Raw genomic sequence first — 23303 nt, 5'->3', positions numbered from 1 at the left:
TAAATGGGTCGGCGGCGACCGGGGAATATCGTTGACGAATAAGCTAAATAGGAGGGGTGAGAGGACAGAGCCTTGCGGGACTCCAGCTGTGAGAGGTCGTGGGGAGGAGCGGGTTCCCTCGACTCGATATCGAAAAGAGCGGTTCGACAAGAAGTCCCGTATGATGAGCACGAGACTATCCGGCACGCCCATGTTGAATAGTTTGAAAATCAAACCATTGTGCCAGACTTTGTCGAACGCTTTTGCGACGTCGAAGAAGAGAGCTCCCGTGTATAACGGTTTTGGTCTATTAAGCCCCACAAGAATGTGCTCCGTGAGGCGGTGCACCTGTTGAACGCATGAGTGATTTGTACGGAATCCGAATTGTTCATCGATGAGAATGCCCTTGGATGAGACGAAATCTCTGAGGCGCTTGTAGAGCAGACGCTCATACAGTTTGCCTAGAGACATGAGGAGGCTAATCGGGCGGTAGCTCGTCGGATGATTTTTTGGTTTACCGGGTTTATGTATGCCGATAACGTCCGCTTCTTTCCACACCGCGGGAAAGATACAGTTCGCCATAGCGGCATTGAAAATAGATGCCAACATCACGATGAGTTGGACGGGTAGAAGTTTAATAACGCGGTTAGATATACCGTCGGAACCGGGAGCCTTGCGAGGACGTAGGTCTTTGATCAAGTCTTTAACTTCCATCGGGGTGACGGGTGGTAACGCATCCGAGGGTGGCAAGGAGGCTCTGCGTTCTACCTCACTGTCTACAAATTCTACATGAACAGGGTCCACGGATTGAGTGCTGGGCGTGCACTGGGTTTGCAATGTATCGGCCAGCAGCTCTGCTTTTTCGTCATCATCAAAGGCCGCGAGTCGGCCTGAGGGGCCTACAAGGGGGGCATAGTTACTACCGTATCCGATTTGAGAGTACGAGCTAAGCGGTAGTAAGACCTTTGGGAGGGCGCGAGTCCTTCTAAGAAACCAGACCATCTGGCATCTCGGACTTCGGCGATGCGAGACTTTACGTCGCGTTGTAGGGCACGCATTCGAATACGATTTTCCGCGGTAGGATACCTGTCGTAGGCGCGTATCGAGGCGTTCTTAGCTCTAAGGAGTTCCCTAATATCGTCGGACAATTTGAAGCGGTGAAGGAAGTCCTCCGCTACAACTTGTTTCGATGACCTATCTAATGTCGAGGTGATGTGTGATGTTAAGATGTCTATGGCTTCAGCGGTATCCTGAGGAGACGGGGTAGAGTCCGGGTTAAACGGGAGCGATGGTGGATCAGATTCAGCTAGGCTGATGCCCAGCGTGTGCCAATCCACCACAGTCCTCGTGACGGGAACGGAATCGGGAGCGCGACCGAGCTTCATGACGACGGGACGGTGGTCTGAATCTAACTCTGAAACTACTTCGATCGAGTGTAAGCGCAGAGTTACGTTTTTTAATAACGCTATGTCGAGTATATCCGGGCGATGCGCGATATTTAGCGGGTAGTGAGTCGGGGTTAACGGAGCGACGATATCGAAAGCGAGATCATCGACTAACGCGTCAAGCCGCCTGCCATTCGGAGTTGTGGTGTGTGAGTTCCACCTGATGTGTTTACAATTTAGGTCGCCCGCCAGAATGACAGAGCTCCCCATACCGAGCAGCGCCTCAATATCACTGCTTAGAACGATCTTATCCGGTGGAAGATAAACGGACGCGATAACGATCGGCGCGTGTCCCGTCAGTGAGATTCGGCACACTGATGCTTCGATATTAGCGAGCGCGGGAGGATCGAGCGGGACGCAATGCAGGGCTCTTCTATAGTAAATAACGGTACCACCACCACGGGCAGAGAGCCTGTCGTTCCTGACCATGTTATAGTTCGCGATTTTAGGGTCACGGCGTGCGGGCTTAAGTAGGGTCTCCTGCACTAAGAAAATGTCAATTTGATGGTCACGCAAAAAATCACAAACCTGATCACGTTGATTTGCGAGACCGTAAGCGTTAAAAAATCCTATTGTTACGGATAAGGGTTTTATTCTACTAATGTACGCCATTGATTACCGGCGGAGTGAGGGGAGGACGTACGTATTTAACGACGCGTATACGTCAGCGTATTCTTGCACAACGGCGATGAAATGTTGTGCAGTGGAGGCGGCGCGAATGGCGTCACCCAAAGCGTTAACACGCTCAAAGTTGATCGACTGGAAAAAGTCGATCGCTAGAGCGAGATTTTCGGACGCGGTCGGAGGGCAGGTCGCGGGGGAGGGACGTATCGCGGGGGTGGGACGAGTCGCGGGGGAGAGAGTTGTAGCCGTGTTCGTGTACGGCAACGGTTTAGCCCAAGCCGAGACGCTGGGCACCGACGCCGGCACGAAAGCAGGCTTAGCCTTCGGCACAGAGGGTACCGTGGCTTTGATGTCTGGGCCGGAAGCTCGGAGGCGGTTTTGACGGGCGACGCGGCGATTTATTTTTGGAGCTCGGGGGCATCCACGGTAGTTCGCGGGGTGACCTTGTGTTCGGCACAGGACACAGCTAGGCGGTTCCGTCGCGGTTTTTTGGTCGCGAGCGCAGAGGGCCGTGGCGTGATCGCCCAAACACTTAACACATCGGGGGCGCGCGTGACAGTTACGGGAAGAGTGCCCGTACAGTTGGCAGTTATGGCACTGACTAGGAGTGCCTTTTTTATGGGGGACTTCGACGGCAATACCGGAGAGCCTACAGACGGTCCGAATGTTAAAAATTTGCTTACCCTCGGGGTAGGCTGGAGGGCGACTAAAACCATATTGTATGGCTCCCTACCGCGGCCGGTGTGCATGCGGTGCACGGAATTTACTGGTAGGCCTTGTTCTATCAGATCTGCCTTGACGAGATCGGCATCTAGCTCCTTCGGGATTCCACGTATGACAACGCGGAGTTCGCGCTCCTCCTGGAGCGTATAAGTGTGGAAACTTATACGCTCCTTTCGGAGGTAACTTGAGAGGGCCCTATGGTCGTCGGGTGTCGTTACTTTTATTTGAATCCCGTTGGCGAGATTACGGGCGCTGGCAAAATTAATATTTTTGGCCTTAAGGGCCAGGGAAACTCGGTCCCAAGCTGCCTTCTCTTGAAGGATAACCGGGGGAGGGGTCTGAGTTTTAGATTGCGCCACCGGTCGCGGCGACGGAGTGGCACGGGCTGGAGGCGCAACGGGAGTCTGAGGGCGGGGGCGCGACGCGTTCGCGGCTTTGCTAATTTTAGCGGCCGCGAGAGCTCGAGACTCCGCGGCACGCTTCTTACCCTTTTGTACCAGGGTGAATCCATCCGTCGATGAGGCGGGGGCGAGGTCGACCTCCATCTCCGAGTCAGAGTCGGAGGACGAGGAGGCGGGCGCAGGTGACCTACAAGCAGGAGTTTTGGAGGGCGCGACGGAGGCCGCGGATGATCGCGCTGCTGGAACGGTGGCCACGGCGGACGACGCAGTAGTTTTACTCGCAAGTATAGGCGACGCGGGAACGGCAGGCACGACGGAGGCTGCGGTGCTCGATGTAGACGCTTTGCACGCAGGTACAGGCGACGCAGGAGCAGCGAGCACGGCGGAGTCTTCGAGAGAGCTCGCAGTGTGATTGGCCTTGAAAGCCAGAAACTCTGAGGCGAGCTGTGGGTGACGAAGTCGGAGGAATTCCACGAATACAGCGTCCATGATCGCTGAGTACCCAGGTGGGGCGGCCCCGGGTCTTGAAAACACTCGCCTTGCGGCGAGGCCCCAACTTCTCGGACCTGAGCGGTTCTATTGAACACAGGTGGCAATGCGGCGCGATTACTACAGGACAAAGAAAAAGCACAACAAAACAGAAATTACAAAAAGAAGCAAAACAAATAAATACTTGCAGGAAAACACTTTGTCGGCAAATGTTCCACGAACACAAAAATAACTAAAACAAAACAAATAAAAGCTTCCAGGAAACACACTTGGTCGGCAGATGTATCACGAACACAGGCCGCGCGAACAATGGCCGGGCTAACAAAAGCCGGGCGAACAAAGACCGGGCGATCGAGTGGACGATGAGCACGTCCGCACGTGACGGGTGCCTCTATCGGAAATGTTTTCGTCAAGTATGAAGTTCAGTGAAAAGTGAATGTGGTGTCAAATGTTTATAGCAACGATAATTGCGATAGTTGAAAAATGAAACCATTCCATCAGTATTTTCTTATGACGTTGTCACGTTCAACTATCGTCAGTAAACCGACTTTACAGACAACCAATTTTTTTATATAAATTCGCTTGGTTCTCTCTGGGTAATGATCGAGAAACAAATATTTATAGGTTACGGTCTGTATCCATTGTCAATATTATTTTAAAACTGCGAATAATTACGAACATACCGTATAATAAAAAACCGTAATAGTAAAGTACGGTATAATAAAATACCATTTTGAAATGTCTAACAAACATACTGTATAAGAATAAAAGACAGAAATCATAGGAAAAAACCGTAACTTAAAGTATGTACTAAGTTAGTTTTGACAAACAAACATGTGCACAGTTCACGATTGGCTGGATTGAGACAAATGTGCGGGTTTTTTAACGTTTTCGATAACGTAAAAGTGAACTGCAATTTTTATGCAATTGAAACAGTACCTCTAGCGGCAAACGTAGGTAAACGTTCCAACTCCATATAAATTTGAGTTAACTTTTACGCTATCGAGAACGTTAAAAAATTCGCACTAAGCACACAGAATTATTATCTCATTCTCTCGCAGAGTAATTATTGATATGCACGTGTACATATTATATATTTGTCTCTTTCAGTGTCAATTTTTCGTTTCATCGTCTTCCAAATCACAAAATTGCGAAAGAAGTGTTTTTAAGCCATTTCAGTTTTGTGTGTAGAAACAGAAATAAGAATAATATGCATGTTTCTGTTCGAGCTCCAGTCGTTTCTTTCATGCTCTAAGCGGGAAAAGTCGGGGCAGATGGCAGCTATCTCTATACTTAATATTAAAGCTGAAGAGTTTGTTGTTTGAACGCGCTAATCTCAAGAACTACTGGTCCGATTTGAAAAATTCTTTCAGTGTTAGATAGTTTTTATATAGTTAGATAGTTTCAGTGTTATTTTCACTTTTTACGTAAATGAAGTGGGGGTAAAGTTTAGCGTTATGCCAAAGTAACTATTCCACGCGCACGGAGTCACGGGCAAAAGCTAGTGATTTATAACATTTATTTTCCAACAATCTAGACTACAATGTTTGTACTGGCAAACAAACAACTAGAAGCTTCTCATATTCATAGAAAAACGTCAAGAAAATTTATAACGTATTAACTGCAAGATAATATCGAGTTCACTACATCCAGTCTTATCTGATTTCCTAGATCTATCGAGTCTATCGGAAGGCGAAACAAATTTAAAAATGTCCGACACAGACTTCAGACACAGACACAACGCTAGACGATAGCAAGAACTATTATTTTTTTTATTACTGGCTCACTTTTAGTCTAATATAGCTAACCTAGCACCTGTATTTATTTCATCATAGAAAAAAAGTTTAATATCTTTTTAGATTAATATGTCCAAAAAAGTTTTTTACTATTATAATTCTTTATTTATTGCCCCTGTAGGCAATCGAGCATAGGGCCCACCTGATGGTGAGTTGTTACCGTCGCCCATGGGCGTCAGCAATGCCTGAGGCACAGTCAAGCCGCTGCCTACCGTAATTACTATCTATGTAATAAAAAAATTATTTGACTTAATAATTTTAGATTTATTAGTACCATGTCCCTACTTTAAAGTGCACTGAAATAAATATATAAGTAATATATAACTTATTATTATCATGTTTGTTTTAAACCCAATTTTGGCATTCTCCTTTTCTAACCCTCTTTTCGTATTGGCACTCAAATGAAAATTTTCATATTGACTTCACGTAAATTACTCTCAACAACCCGAAAGACTTCAAAAGTTCCTTAAGCCCTCTCATTCGGCGGATCGTTTAGTCTAGTGCCGGCAGCCGTGCAAATTAGACGTTCGAATTAATCGTAATAGTTCCCTGCACTCGAGTTAGACGCGTTCGTCCAACCGAACGTAACTTCCGCTACTGATTCAGGTGTTCTCGACTGTGAAAATATTGGAATTGAGACACGTTTAATGAATGTATGCGAATGCATGTAGTTCTAGATAAAATGAGACGCGGCTTTATTGAAGTAAACCGAAAATACGAGATGTTTTTTTTAAAGATCCTGGCCCTCTTGGAATAAATATATCAACCAGACTATCCAAACTTTTTTTCAAAATCTAATTTAAGCTTTTAGATCCTGTTCCACTCATTCAAAATCATACCCTCTATCAAACTCATCTTCGCGCTTTCCTCACCACTTCGATAACACATATAGTCTTTAAGTAGTCTGTCTGGTCTTGCTGACGTCAAATCAACAAAAGAACTGTTAAAAATTTGAAGTTCTTAGCTTTTGTTTCTTGAGCTCTACTCTTGAGTATTTTCTTTTCACATTCAGTCATTTCAGTCATGGTGAGTGAAGAAGTTCACTAATTAATTGCATTCTATTATTAGTTAGCTTCTCGAATAGACTAAACCTTCAACTATGATAGCTTCCCAACTCAACAGTTTCGAACTATGATTTTACCTCTATCGAGGATCTGGGAATGAACACACACGATTAAAAAAAACAGTTATTATATATCCGGACCACGTAAGTGTCTTTGACGAAGATAAGACATTCCGATCGGCAATCGTAAACTGACCTCATGATACAGCTACTAGCAATGACGTTATCATCGCAGTCTCCAACACACATTTCATACACATATACTTTCTTACTGCTTAATACGTCCTTACGGATCTATCAGATCCAATAACCTTTACGTTAGACGCCTTCAGCTCTAACACAGCAGGCTTAGAGACACCGGTAACCGTACTCGTCGAACTCGACAAAGAGTTCGCCGTGCAAACTAACCCATGAATCAGCTCGCTGAGTTTCTTGCCGGATCTTCTCAGCGGTTCGCGATTCCGATCCGGTAGTAGATTCATTCGCGAAGCAGCTGCTCTTGAGTTGTTAGGTCTCCCTCGGAGGCGCTCGGGTAGCTGTTAGCAAATCCCACCCCTCCTGGCTGAGCTTTTGCTCGCCTACCTGTCCTGGTGAAACTGGAAAGGCCTCCGGGCCACCAGTAATCCTTCAATCCTAAAAAAAATATTCTTACTGGTGGTAGGACCTCTTGTGAGTCCGCACGGGTAGGTACCATCACCCTGCCTTTTTTGCCGTGAATCAGTAATGCGTTTCGGTTCGAAGGATGGGGCAGCCGTTGTAATTATACTGAGACCTTAGAATTTATATCTCAAGATGGGTGGCGCATTTACGCTGTTGATGTCTATGGGCTCCAGTAACCCCTTAACAACCAGGTGGACTGTGAGCTCGTCCACCCATCTAAGTAATAAACAAATAAATAAATAAAAATGACGGATATTCGAATTATGATTTGATGAATCAGTCATAGAACGTTCATTGCTGAATACAATCTTTTGTATAAATACACCAACTCAGCATCTGAATGGTTTCGGAACTGTTTTGTATAAGTTTCCGTTTTTCAATAAAGCAATTATGTCTAAATTCCGATAAGCCGTACCACATCACCCATATCGGTGTATATATATCAGGGTACCCGGGCGCGATTTTATTGTTTTTCGGGATTGTCCCGGTAGCCGGTAATACCGGACATTAGTCTGGATTCAGTCCGGGACGTATCACATAGCTAGTGGACGTTTTCTTTATCTTTATTAATACAGGAATGGACCGTGCGACCTTTTGGGTTTTGGGACTTCGTTTTTCATTGTTGGAGATATATTGAATAGATTATTTTCGGGTTTTGATCCGAAAGCACCAAATGCTGAACATTAAACTAACAATAACTATGAGAATGTTTATTTATAAGTAAGCACTCGGTCAGCTAGGTTTACGGATCCGTTAGTCTTGTGCTTATTCGCTCTAAAATTTGCACACAGAATCCTGGATGGATTACTGGTTAGATTAAGAGTTTTTGTTAGCAAATTTGCCCGGACGGGTAGGTGTGCTCACGGGCTCAACCTGAGTGAATTTGCTAATACTAGCCATAGCAAGACCAGTGCTTCGGAGAATCTACTACTGAATCGGAATCGCGACCCACTGAGAATATTCGGCGAGAAACTCAATGGGCTTTATATTCTTTGAAGCAGACGATAGTATGAAAGAGCACTATTGCTACTTGCAGTACTTGCTCTGCAAGTTGCTGTATCCAATTACCAAATGTAACTCGAATGTTCAGTTTTCAACAATCCTGATTACATACGTACGAAACAGACCATGAAATAATTCAAAAATACTTGTAACTTTGAGTTCCGGAGCGGAGTTAATTCCGAGAACTGGGAGCCGTTGTTTTTATTAGTAATACGTTTTGGTTTAATAATAATGGTACGTAAGGCCAAGCTAATATTTTACATTTTGCAGAAAAAATGAAAAATTTCAACAACACCACTACTGTGTAAACCTTGAGGGCTTAGGAAAAAGAAACCTTAATACTATGTTATTTTCTTTGATATTAATCCACTAAGCACTTTAATTACTTTTTGCTGTACTATACTACAAATTCGAAATGTGACAAAATAATTTGGTTTTTTTTTTTAAAAGCACTGTTCTCTGATATTCCAAATTCGAAATGTGGCAAAATAAATTGGCTTTTTTTTTAAAAGCACTGTTCTCTGATATTCCAAATTCGAAATGTGACAAAATATATTGTTTTTTTTTTTAAAAGCACTGTTCTCTGATATTCCAAATTCGAAATGTGACAAAATAATTTGGTTTTTTTTTAAAAGCACTGTTCTCTGATATTCCAAATTCGAAATGTGACAAAATAATTTGGTTTTTATTTTAAAAGCACTGTTCTCTGATATTCCAAACGGATAATGTTGCAGTTTCCATTTCGCTAGATTGGTTTGTAAGCCGATTAAGTTTGTAGCGCTGTTTGATTTGTTATCACTAATACATACTTTTATGTAAGCACATTATTTTTATGATTTTTACCAATGCATTATATAGTGTTTTGACCATTAAGTTTTGCTGAAACGAAAAACTATATGGTGTATCAAAAATATTATATGTAAAGTAAAAACAACATGGTTAAATAGAAAACTGAACTGAAAATGAATGATTTTTTTTTCCATTTAATTCTGGTCAGGTCACTAGAGAGAAGTTATCAAATGATGATATTATTGTTATTGATTCATGATGCGCGTGGAAGTTTTCAAGTTAATGGAGCGTATTTGAAACTGTTACTGATATCTGAACTGAACTGATTGAACTGATATCTGTGAAAATTACGTTCAAAGTTTCTGGTACATACATACTACACGAATAAAAGCGTCTACAAAAGACGCAACCACACATCTATTTGACATCAGGACATGGACGCACGGAAGAGAACAATTTGTAAAAACGTTAATGCCATTAAATTCTACTATTATTGTTTGTGCTTCCATGTGCACAAGCGAATTGTTTCACTGTTCAATAATAAGTGCTCTAATTTTGCGAGTGTGACAGCATTTTTTTTCCTACCTATGCTGATAACCTTGAGAGGCTATTTCAGCTTCGCCCTAACGTGTAGGTGAGCTCACGGGGCTCAAACCAGAGCGTTGCGAACACTGGCCGTAGCAAGAGCAGTGTTTCGCAGAATCTACCAGCGGATCGGAAACGCGACCCACTGAGAAGATCCGGCGAGAAACTCAGTGGGCTGTGTCCGTGAGTTGTGACAGTAAGGCGTGACTGAGGTGCACCAAATTAACAAAATTAACAAAAAATAAGGAAATTAATATATTAATTATGGAAAATAACAAACAAAAATTGCACTTCAGTTCTAAGACTTATCAAAGGCTGTAAAATAAGTTGTAGATTACACGAGAACTTTAAAAATATTTATTTATAATAATTTTTAGGAAATCAGTAAATAACATTCAATTTTATTTACTTTAATCCCTTGACTATTAGAATGTTCAGAAGCCATTTATATTCACGCCTAGGACTCTAATAACCTACGTAAATGCTCATACCATTTTTAAAGTAAAATATTACGTTAAATTATATATAAAAGATACATAGGCTCGGTGGGTAGACGTAAGCTTCAATGGTTGGATGAATGAAAACCAAAATACTCTGTAAAGCAATAATTTCCGTGATTCAGCATTTCATGACGCTAATTAATTATCGTTTAAGCCTCAAACGCGATTCGTTAAAATTTCGTAATTATGAGCTTAATAAAAGGAGCTTACAGTGCTGGAGGTACATTGAGAGTATTTTGTTTTTGTTTAAAATACTATTTCTTACTTTATTAGCGTTGTAGTAATGCAAACGAATCCATAAGGGCGAGAACTACACTAGAAGCCACACACGTTCTTTTCGTTGCTACTGTCAGACAAGTCAACAGACCACGTGCTATTTGGTTACCATTACTTATTGACACCAGTAGTGGCACAGCTAAGTCCTCCCACTGCTGAGGAATCCTTTCAAACTGCGTATGAAGGACGCATCATATCCTTTTGGAGGCATCGTGGCGAAGGTTTCATTAGGCAGCGTCACTATGCTCCTATTTTTTTAATTTTTTTTATTGCCCTTGTAGGCAGACGTGCACATGGCCTACCTGATGGTGAGTGGTTACCGTCGCCCATGGACTTCAGCATTGCCAGGGGCAGAGCCAAGCCGCTGTCTACCGGGCCAAGCCGCTGCCTACCAAGCCAAGCCGCTGCCTACCGAGCTAAGCCGCTGCCTACCTAGCATTGCTGTTGTCCATGAGCGACGGTCACTATTTAATATCCGATTGGCCTTATACTTGTCTGATCATCCTGCCAAATAAAATAGCTGTACAGTTTAAAAGAGGATGGTACCACAAATGAAACTTGAAGCACATTATTGATGCCACTACATATGGCAGGGGTGAGCTCTGCTCCAGTGGTAGGTGGTGTGATGGTCAAAAAGATATGGCAACATCTTAAACAATAGCTCAACGAATTTTCCCTTTCTTATGGATCGTACGGCACAAAACACACAGAGCATCAAAGTTTCTATATAGTCACTCGCCAGTATTCCTCAGTGTGTCTTCAATCCGAACATTTTTGTCGGCACGTGACTAAGCATAGCGTTGTCTCAACAGAGGGAGGCCTATTGTTTGCGTTTTCAATACATTAAAACGGATCGCTAATGGATTCTGATACAATAATACCGATGTATCAACATTAATATGTATTTATTAGGGTATCATTATGCAAGCTTTTATGGTAGCCTTTTTTATAGTGTTGTATGTTTGCGTCCTAAAGTGAGAGCATCGGTAGTTGCTATCGCGTTTTATAGGCATCATTGAATACTGCTGTCTAGCTTGAGAGACAGAGATATCTTAAATTAATTAGTAATAATTAAATTCAATATAATTAATTTAAGATATCACCTTCCTAATATTTAAATCTTATTTTAAATTAAGAGCTAAAGTAGCTAACCTCAAATGCCTAAACTGAATCAGCTATAGATAAACTAGGAATTTGTTGCGTGCATAATAACAATAAGCCAGGTCCAAGCCAGTTTTGTGCAATTTGATACCAAACGAGGTGCATTTAGTGTGGGGGTAATCGTGGTCATAGCAACTGATGGATACACCTCCACAATCAGCTTAGATTCTTATAGTGGAAGGTCAAAGATCGCAGTGCTGCAGCCACACACCACATTTAATTTTACCGTCTATGATGCTCTCCAAGTACCCGAAGATAGGATGACATGGTACAACATTGTGAGGAGGAAAATCATTGTACACAAGTAATTCACCCTGCCTGTGCGAGCTAAGCTATACTATTATAGTTTAGATTTTGGTATGCAACCCACTTAAAAGTGATTAGAAATTTTGAGGCAGTGACTACCTACAGCCACCTGATGTTTTGATGTACCTGCATGACATGATAAAAAAATGATTTATAAATAATTGTAATCTATATTTAAATGAAGGTCGCGTACACAAATGACGCTATTTAGATTGTTGTATAATTTATTGTAATTGCCGTTTTTTTTATCCACCATTTATACTAAAATTGTCCATCTAAAATAAACATTCAAAGTTATCAGATCCTTTCGTATATTTTTATGTTTGAACAACAATAAACCGGTAATTGATAGATGAATCACATCACTACAGAACAGGAAATTACTATTTTTATTGGTCTCCACTAAATTGTGGGCAGATGTCGGTCATAGCAAGACGTTACATTCACAATACTCGTCGTGGCAGAGTTCATGTCTACCACTGTAGTTTGCATGCTTTGGAATGTACATCCCTATAACGTCGTCTGTCCGGCCTCGCGTCCCCTTAGGGGGCGTGCATCGGGCTTCGGGGCAACCCCATATATCCGTGGGTAGACTCCCTACCTAACAAGGCAGGGTTTTTGTGTTTACAAGAATTTCTTTAGGTGCTGCTATTTCTTCTTTACTTCTCTTACCTCTCACTAGTAGCAGCTCCCCTCCAACTAATATTTGAAATTTTTATTTTTTACTAGCTGACCCGGTAGACTTCGTAGTGCCTCAATCGATAAATAAAAGACCTAAACTTTTGTATAAAATAAACTTAAAAAAACGAAAGGAATCCGTCCGACGGGGGACACATCAAAGGAAAAACAAAATTGTTTGTATTTATATAATTCCGAGCATTTTCATATTTTTTCAAACTTTTAAATCTTCTCTGGACTTCCACGAATAATTCAAGACCAAAATTAGCCAAATCGGTCCAGCCGTTCTCGAGTTTTAGCGAGACTAACGAACAGCAATTCATTTTTATATATATAGAAGATAGTTAAATTTGCATCCTTATGAAGATTTCCCGGGCGCTATATCCTTTATCTTGGTCCTCCTTCAAACGAGGGTCAGAGTAGAGACAGCGGCTTGTTTTTGTTCCGAGTTCTGCCAACCATCAAAGAACTTAGATTATAGTTTAAAACAGTCAACCGACTTAAATAAATATATTTAAAAAAAAGATGTTGCATAAGTCTCGACGTCGCCCAAAAAACGTCATTACAGATCCTCCCAATCCATTGACGGTGCTTTTAGGTACCAGAAGCACCGGTCACCGTCCAAGTTGAACTCGTCGCTTGTGACGAAGGACTCGACGAGCGAATTAACCCATAGACACAGCTCACGGATCTTCTCAGTTGATCGTCTTTCGTCAGTGTAGCATCACTCCGGCTTGAGCCCCGTGAGCTCACTTAAGGTTATGCTGAAATAGCCTCTCAAGGCTATCAGCTTAGGCAGAAAAAAAAACATAAGTCTAAAACAATAGAATATTGCTCAATAAATCTACCGCCGTTTCAATTGTTCAACTGCCATTTTAGAAGAAATTTAATTGAGTTTGATGCTTCGTTCTATTTTAGACCCGTCGCCTGTCGCAATGTCCGCCCGGACATTTGCCCTGCAAGTTTAATCAACGCAGAACGATATCCAATCGTTTATTTTAGCGGCGAAATTATATTTCCGATTGATTTTTGGTACACAGCTCTATTTTCAGCTACTCAAATTGACTTTGAAGCGTCGCTCGTCATCTATACTAAAATATTTGTACTAACATATAAATCTACAGTGGTTTTTACGGATGTTCCGTTATAACTACTGAACCATGCATCCGATTGACTTGAAACTTGTATCCATGTAGAAAATACATGTACTTAATGGATAGGCTAATATTTATATGTGTGTTGGACTCCCTACACCAGTTGCAGGGGCGTTAATGATGAGAATCTTTGTGGGGGTGAGAAATATTAATGTTAATTTTAAATGCCCAGCGAAGCGGACGGGTAGAGCTAGTACTTCTTAAATTTGGAAAAGTATTTACGTATTTCGAATAGTGAAAGCATTCGCTTTTCGCTGTAACTGCTGTAATCATTTGAAATATCTTCTATCTTCTATCTCTAAATATAAAAATGAATTGCTGTTCGTTAGTCTCGCTAAAACTCGAGAACGGCTGGACCGATTTCGCTAATTTTGGTCTTGAATTATTTGTGGAAGTCCAGAGAAGAAAAGGTAGATAAATTAATGAAAATGTTCGGAATTAAATAAAAATATCAATTTTGTTTTACCTTTCATGTGTCCCGTCGGACGGATTCCTATTGTTTGTTTTAAGTTTATTTTATACAAAAGTTTAGGTATTTTATTTATCGATTGAGGCACTACGAAGTCTGCCGGGTCAGCTAGTAATATATAAATTTGTTGAAATTACTCAGTTGCAACCGGTCGTACATTGAACAAAGTTGAAGTGCGGACATTAAAGATTTTAATTCAAAGCAGTTAAAGTGAGCTAATACATTATATTCCCATCAGAATCCTATGTAACGTAATTATAATGTAACTTATATTAATATTTCAAAGTATGGGCACCGGTCACAGCTTGAGATGGAATTTTCCATATTTTTTTTAATTGCCCTAGTAGGTAGACGAGCGTACGGCCCACCTGATGGTCAGTGGTTACCGTCGCCCATGGACTTCAGCAATGTCAGGGGCAAAGCCAAGCCTCTGCCTACCAAGCCAAGCCGCTGCCTACCAGCCCTTTACTGAAAACTGTCTATAAATTTTACCTAGAATATCTAAAAGTTCGCCATACATGTTATGTGAGTAACATGAGTTGAGCTGGAGAGAGTTGAGACCAGCTCAAGAAAATAAAAATTAAGAACGAATGCTCTGCATCCTTTGAAAATAATGCAAGTTCTGCTTTTTTTTATTGCTGGACGAGCTCACAGCCCACCTGGTGTTAAGTGGTTACTGGATTCCATAGACATCTACAACGTAAATGCGCCACCTACCTTGAGATATAAGTTCTAAAGTCTCAGTATAGTTACAACGGCTGCCACGCCCCTCAGACCGAAACACATTACTGCTTCACGGCAGAAATACGCAGGGTGGTGGTACCTACCCGCGCGGACTCACAAGAGGTCCTGCCACACCAGTAAAGTCGTTTGTATTATGATAATTATGTAAGAATATCTGATGCCAGGTATGGTGGTGAACGGGTTTGTGAACGTGGTGATCACCACTATAGAGAAGAGATTCGGCCTTCGATCCATGCAAACAGGAGTTATCGCTGGAGGGTGAGTTTTCATATTTGAATTTAAAAATAAATCTAATTCCTATGCAGTTAAGGGCGGCAGTTAGATTTTTCTGTTTGTTTATCTTAACTTTGAAATTCGTAGAACAATTTTAATTCGTTCAAAAATCAATAAAAACAATTTTTTTTTTGTAATTATTACGGGTGGTATTGCTCAATTTTCCTGATGGGGTGAAACTTTTGTAAATCTTTTGGCCTTAAAGAAAAAACGACTGGTTTTTTTACCATGCACTTTTTTTCTTGCTTTTGCAGTCAGGCGAGCATACGGTCCACCTGATGGTAAGCGGTTACCGTGGCTCATGGACGTCAACAATGCCAGGAGCAGAGCTAAGCCGTTGCTTGCCATTGAGTATCTTTTCTCTGTAACATAAATAAAAATCTACAGTTGTCCGGGCTTAAGCTATGCCTATTTAGCCAGGTACCACCGTGTTCGTGAAACAGGTCTCCAGGTCCTGTGAAGGATGGGTCTCCGCGGGTCCTTTTAAAAAACAGTTTTTTCATGCTTCCTTTTTGCTTCACACATTTGCTGGATAAGTGACTACTAAAGTAATGATGTCTACAAAATGCTCTTAAAACCGCGTGTATTTGTGTGTGTGTGTGTGTGTTTACCGGTAGGCAGCGGCTTGGCTCTGCCCCTGGAATTGCTGAAGTCCATGGGCGACAAAAACCACTTACCATCAGGTGGGCCATATGCTCATCTGCCTATACGGGCAATAAAAAAAAAAACTAAAACCTTTTTATACAATTTTACACGTGTGTGGAAGTATTGATGTTATTGCTTAGTAAGCTTCTGTGTAGTACTTTGGACTGTCTATAACAGTTCGAAGGGTCTCACAGCTGTTGGACAGTAAAATACTTGGCATTAAAAATACCCATAAATCCAAGTTTCAAAATATTCAGGTACGATATGGCATCGTTTGCATGCCTGGCTCCAGTCACGTACCTCGGTGGAAGAAGCGGCTCCTCCAAGCCTCGGTGGCTCGGATGGGGTGTGCTTCTAATGGGCACAGGATCATTACTCTTCGCACTGCCACACTTCCTGGTACCTCCTCATCGAGTGGCCAATGAAGATGCTGATATTTGCGTGCTTAACAGAACTGTGAGTCTTAGAGTATGAATAATGGCGATCACATTTGCAATTGCCAGAATAATTTGTCTGGTAAGGGGTTATATAACAGATTTCTCAAGTGGAATGTGTAATAATAATAAAAAATAAGGTCATATCCGATTCATACTATTTTTGTGGGTACATGTGTATAATATGTGTTTTCTTTTATTGGTTAGATGAGTGAACGAGCTCACAGACCACCTGGAGTTGGTGGTTATTGGAGCCCATAGACATCTATAACGTAAAAGCGTCACCCGCCTTGAGATAAGATCTAAGGTGTCAGTATAGTTACAACGGCTGCCCCATCCTTCAAACCAAAACGCATTATTGCTTCACGGCAGAAATAGGCAGGGTGGTGGTACATACCCGTGCGGACTCACAAGAGGTCCTACCACTAGTAAAAACTTAACACGATTATTTTGAACAATTGTTTTAATCTTAATCTGGAATTATGAAATTGGAAATTATTTTAAAAAGGAAAATTTTGGTAATGATGATCAAACTTAAAAGTCTACAATAATCAAAAGCTAGCTTCACACATTTGCCAGCTGCGATCTTGAATTTTCTTGATTGATACTTTGGTACCAATTAAGGAAATGAGGCAAGAACCGGTACGATCAAACCACAAATAGAAATCAAGATAGTGACCTCTAGATGCGTTAGTCGTCATCATTTACCCCTAGATCAATGAGCGCTTCAAAATTAAATGGAAAACCTTGTCACCTATTCAAATATGGTTACGAATTCAGTGTTGCTTAGTGCGAGTTTTTTAACGTTCTCGATAGCGTAAAAGTTAGCTCAATTTTGTATGCAGTTGGAACAGCGCCCCTAGCGGCAAACGTAGGCAAACGATCCCATTCCATACAAAAATATGAGTTAACTTTTACGTTAACGAGAACGTTTAAAAACTCGCACTAAGCACACTGAACTTAACGCTTGAGTTTACGAACGTAAAATCGAATTGCTTGTAGTTAGTTCATTTGGCCTGTTGTTTAAGTGCCCTTCGGAATTACATTCCATTTATTTCCAAGATGGATCGTTGCGAAGAAGACACACCGGCCGAAGGCGGGGCCTGGGCAGTCGCGATATTTGTGTTCGCCCAACTACTCCACGGGGCTGGCGCCACGCCGCTCTTCACGCTTGGAGTCACTTACATAGACGAGAACGTATCGAAGAAGATGTCTTCAGTATATCTGGGTGAGTATAGCTTTTTGGGGAGCTTAAACGACAAAGGGAAGATCTTCCACCGAGCGGGTGATATTTGCTCGGTAGATCGACGGTCCAAATGTTGTTGTTAGGAACTTGTATATATGCAAACTTGTCTTGAAAATGTCGTAAGCGAGATTCAGGCATCTGTCAAATATCTTATGTTGTATAATGGCTACCCGCCACAGCTTCATCGTAATAATAACTAAGCTTAACCTATTCCAGAATTATTGATAAGCCTCAATCCTACTCTGCATTGTAGAAGTCTATGGTCTCCGTTAACCACTTAACACTATACCTACCACCACCACCTAAGCAATTATTAAAAAATCCTATATCCATTGCTATCACGTTCTTAGGTAATGACCATGTTTTTTTTTCTTCAAGTTTGCTCGAAAACCGGCGTTGGTTGAATAAAATAATACGAAAACAAGCAGTAACACAAAGAACATAAATACATTACGCATACGTCATCGATTATTGAAACATTTGCGGCAAACTTATCAAGCTTGAATAAACATTAATAATACAATGCTACTAGATCTTTCCTGTTTTTTCAGATGCATTCAATTAGAAAAATAAATCCCGTTAGAATAGAACTTTGTTCTAAATTTAACCTTAGTTCTCTTCTCTGTCTTCGATAACGTGTATTGACAATTTCTTTATGATCGGATTGATTGATTACTTGCGCTTTAATAAATAATTTTAGTATGAATTACCGACTCTACGAGAACTGAAATTTAAGTCCGTACTCAGTATTTCACTTGCGACCTCTATTCCTCTGTTTCTCTACTTACACTAAAATACAATTATGAATGAATGTTTATTTTTATTCATTTCGCAAAATTCTATACATAGCCGTGGATGCAAAATAAAATATTCGAGTACAAAACTGCCGAAGACATGAATAACACGAATCCCGAGAAATGTTTAAGCCTTCAATTTGTTTCATAGTCACGCTCCATAAGTAACAGAATGACTTCGAACCTATTACCTCAATAAACACGGGTATCCACTCCGCGCTACCTCACTATATAGTTCATGAGCTCCATTTAGCCAAACGATGGAAAACCTTTTATGCTCACATGTTTATGGGAGTGTTATGTTACTGTACTTCGGCTTTGCCGTTTAAGTTTTTATTCACGCTAGAATTTTATGAATAGCTACTCTGGTTATTAACCATGTCAATGCACTGTTAACGGGACGGGGTGGTGGGGGAGGAAGCAGTATTGACTACGTGGTATCAATCTATTGATCCATTGAACCTCGTTTATTTACTTTTAAAAATATAAAATATAGAACGAAATTCGACCTTAGGTCGTTCAATATAACGAACGCTGGGTGGTTAGTGGAGTTTCTGCAGAAACGGTCAAGAATGTCTGTAGCCCTATTCGTGAGGATTCTCCTTCGAGTGAACAAACAAGATGTGATAAAGTAATCTTAGAAATATGTGAAAATTTAGAAGACAAATAACATTCATAAAGATCAATCTCACACTGAACTCATCTTCGATATTATAAATGAATAAATATTAATAAATAGCTGGGAACAAATCACGCATGGTCGTCCAACCCTAAAGTAGGATTTTCTGTTTATTGGCTAGCGGAGACTGACATACGTACATTTAAATAAATGCATATATAGAAAATAACCACCCAGACGAAGAGCAAACAAATCTGTTCACCACAGAAATGTTTGCCCGATGTGGAAAACGAACTTACGACTCTTGGCGCAACAGTCAGTCACTAATTACTACACCACCGAGTCAGTCTCGATATCAGTGTGCTTAGTGCGAGTTTTTTAACGGTCTCGATAGCGTAAAAGTTAACCCAATTTTGTATGCAGTTGGTACAGCGCCCCTAGCGGCAAACGTACGCAAACGATCCCATTCCATACAAATATGAGCTAACTTTTTCGCTATCGAGAACGTTAAAAAACTCGCACTAAGCACACAGTTCGAAGACCTTTCGCGAAACAGGCAGTGAGCACCCACAGCGTCCTCGAATGAGAAGAGACCACAATATAATAAAGAAACTGTCAAACTCTCAACCGTCAAAGCCGCGGTTGACGTTCCAGTAATATGAAACAGCGGTTACAGTTTCATCAATGAGTATGCGCGCTCCCATAGAACTTCGATTGTGTGCACAATTCCAATTAATTCTCTAAATGAAGGTATAATTTATAGCTGTTTCAACAAATTGTGTTAATAATTTTATACATTACGTTAATTACATTTAGTTGTATATTTGATTATAGTAATCTTAGATTAGTAGTGGTCTATGATTCAAATGCTGACGAATAAAACATTAGCTGTCCACGAAAACTGTAAGTTATCCCGAAACGAAAAATGAAAATGACAAATATTCCCTGCTTATTTTACTGGTGGTAGGACGTCTTGTGAGTCCGCATGGGTAGGCACCACCACCTCGTCTATTTTTGCCGTGAAGCAGTAATGCGTTTCGGTTTGAAAGGTAGGGCAGCCGTTGTACTGTAAAAACTGAGACCTTAGAACTCATATCTCAAGGTGGGTGGCGGCATTTACGTTGTAGATGTCTATGGGCTCCGGTTAGTGCCAAAAATAAACACATTCACCCAAATTCCCGTGGACACTAGTATTGTGGTGATAATATTGGTCAAACTTATTGTTTATAATCCGGTTATTGATCGAATGTTCCACTTAACATCAACAAGCGCTCTGCAACATACTCTAACAATTCTACCTCTCAAAATAATTCGTCACATTGTTTTCCTACCTAAGCTGGTAGCTTGGAGGGTTATGCCAGTATAACCTTCCGAAATCTTGGTCTAGTGCTATCAAAAATACAAAAGCACCCTTGTAATTTTATTTATACAAAACACACATTGCTTAAAAAACTTTCTCACACCCCTAAAACAAGCACCGGGGTCCATTATCAGCCATTTCACCGTCACACTCTCACCGCTTCCCTCTCGAGAGTAAGTGGCCCTCTGAGGACAAGGAAACGTATTCAGAGGGCGTGATGTGTGCCTCTTGAGCCATCGGGAAAGTTTCGTCGTCTAAAGTATGTTTCACACTCTACGATGTACTGTACGAGGCTATTTTATGCGATAAAACGGCCTGCTAAATTTCCTGGCACACATGAGTCGACTATTATCAAAGCCGGCAATGTGACTTTTGGACAATTATTGGTAAATCAGAAAAACGAATTATTGACTTTGTATTCCATTGGCAGTCACAAAACTCTTCTGAACGACATCTTAGATAAATAGCAGGTTAAGTATTAACCTTTATTTAATGCAGGTTTTGAACCGTATTCTTTGAAGGAGACGATTATATTCAAATCAATCTGTATTGACATATCAATAACATTTTTTCTCCAAATGCACAGATTGCCACCTTTGATAATAGACGACTCACATAACTGTTTTGTTCATTATTGGTTCATTTTCGTTTTTTTTTTTCTATCGACAAGTAAAGAAACAGATGGAAAATGTATATTTATATACATACATGTATTCATCAAATGTAGTTGAATCTATTCGAAATCATACGAGAAAAGTAATAAAAACCAACTTTTAAGTTTGTTAAATGTGCATAAAAGTGAATTCATCTTAAAAAAAAAAAGATGTGTGCTGTCGTGGGACACCAGATAGGAACGAAGTTCCTTATTATAAAAATATTAATTTTAAGTTCTATTCGAAGTATAAAGAAAATAATTATTCGGGTATACATCTTTTATTTTGATTTTTTTATTGATAAAAAAAAATCAACGTTACTTTATCAACTTTATTTTATTCACAATGACTTATAAAAATATATATAATAATAATATACAAAGAAACAGTTATTTATATGAATAATAATAATAACCTTCATTACGTAGACTATACATTAGACACTGTATAGCCATCATACTAAGACTATACATAAATAATAAAAATCTTACGTTACGGACGTTTTCTCCCGGTTAGAGTACCCCTCCGCATCGTCCCATAAAGAACTTTGTTCTAAAATGATGTGTTTAAAAATCACATTACCACAGTATTTGCAGGCTTCGCTACTCGCGAATTAACTAAGCTTTAACTATAGATCAACCTTTAACCTTCACACGCTGCGGCTTTTAGCAGTGAAAACAGCAAGAAATAATGTATTTTTAAAGTAATGATACGGCAAGAATTTATCCTTTCTGTATATTTCACCTTTTCTGTTTAGAGTGTCATAAAATTATTCTCACTGCTGAAAAAGGATGTGATAAAAAAGTATGTAATATTTGTTAACAAAGTTGCTATAGCGCACAGAAAATACGATCGCTTTGCCGAAAATGAACTGAAAATATGATTATAACATTGTAAGTACTGTTGTAATGTTCTGTTGATTGGTTGTACAAATACCAAAGTCTGAAATACTTTAACGTTATTGTGGTTACTAGGCAAAACAAACTTAAAAGAAAGTGAATAATCGGGCGAAGTTGCGAGAAGTAAGCTAGTTACTTATGAATATTAATATTAATATATTAATATTAATATATTTTACTAACGATCACGCCACGTTAACTGGTCCCGTGATAAGTTCGTAAAGAACTTGTGTTACAGGTACCAGATAACGGAAATAAATGTAAGATTTTTATTATACACACACATATATTTAATATACATCCATAACCCTGGAAAAGACATTTATATTTATCATACAAATATCTTCCCTTGGCGGGATTCGAACCCGCGACCCCCTTGTGTAGTGACCATGTCACTTACCACTACACCAGGCGGCCGTTAAATACTGAATACTGTGCACAACAAAAATATTTCCTTGTAATTACGGTTGTCACCAGACCAATAATGGAATACCAATTGCTTTGAAGATATTATAGTTTCAAATATTGAAGAAAATGAATTATTCCTAGGCCCACGTGTTCATGTGGGTAGTTTTCCCATTAAAATTTTTTAACCTGCCTTGGTAGGGAGCTGAACAGATTGTTAACATTAACCTTTAAGCACATCGGCAATGCCAGGGGTACAACCAAGACGCTGTCTCCGCTCAGGACTCTCCTTAAATCTTTGACACTTATAAACTTTTAATATTGATTCGCTAGTCCCAATATTATCATGTTTTTTTTTTCCGTTAACGAAAATTACAACGTTATAACTGTATACAAAGTCCTTAAAAACATCGGACATTAATTACGGCACGAAAAAAAAAACGCAATATTGAACCGAAAACTATTATACAAGTTTTAATTTAATTAATTCAATCAAGTGTTTACTAGGATTTCGCTCGCTGCTAAAGAGAGTTACGAAATGTTTTTTTTTCTCATGTATGGAATATTTGTAGGCATTTATTTCATGCTAGACACGGTGAGAAAACGCAGAATACAGTGTATAGGTATAGTGACGCTATTTTTTACGTGCACCACGTTCTATACCTATAGTTCTCTGTAGCTATATATAAAAATAGTTCTCTCTCTCCTACTACCTCTAAGTAAAGATGATTTACAAACAGCATATGCTATCAAAACTCAAACGAGTAAAATTTAGAAATCCCATAAGATAATTATATTTACCAATACATGGAATTCCTATAAGTGCTCTCTGGGAGACATCTTTCACATCTGTTATTTTATTTATGTACTTATCATCTTAACTTTATATACCTATTTCGGTGTATCTGTTAATATATGAGTTATAAAATTAATTATATTCTTTATTATTATTATTTATACTTTTTTAGTTTAAAAAAACCATAGCAGTTTGTTAATAAGAATTACTTGTAATCTATGTTAGTAATATAAAAATCTAACACTTAACTATCAGACAAAAATAATCATTACAATTTTTTCCTCTCAAGTGCCTGCTGCAAAGGCTGATTAATAAGCCTTCAGCAGTCCCTCGAT

At 40.1% G+C, this 23303-nt stretch overlaps 1 protein-coding gene across 2 annotated transcripts in view; it reads left to right on the top strand.

The window, feature by feature from the left end:
* Window positions 1-23303, top strand: part of LOC114246003 (solute carrier organic anion transporter family member 4A1) — a 65765-nt gene that overhangs the window by 32330 nt on the left and 10132 nt on the right. For both annotated transcript variants that reach the window (XM_028178366.2, XM_028178367.2), the window contains 3 exons: window positions 15009-15102; window positions 16020-16218; window positions 17259-17424. In XM_028178366.2, the coding sequence (XP_028034167.2) occupies window positions 15009-15102; window positions 16020-16218; window positions 17259-17424 (459 nt within the window). The remainder of the gene's footprint in view (window positions 1-15008; window positions 15103-16019; window positions 16219-17258; window positions 17425-23303) is intronic.

This window comes from Bombyx mandarina, chromosome 05 (genome assembly GCF_030267445.1).
Source record: "Bombyx mandarina strain Sakado chromosome 05, ASM3026744v2".
NCBI lineage: Eukaryota > Metazoa > Arthropoda > Insecta > Lepidoptera > Bombycidae > Bombyx > Bombyx mandarina.
This window is presented reverse-complemented; position numbering and strand designations above follow the sequence as displayed.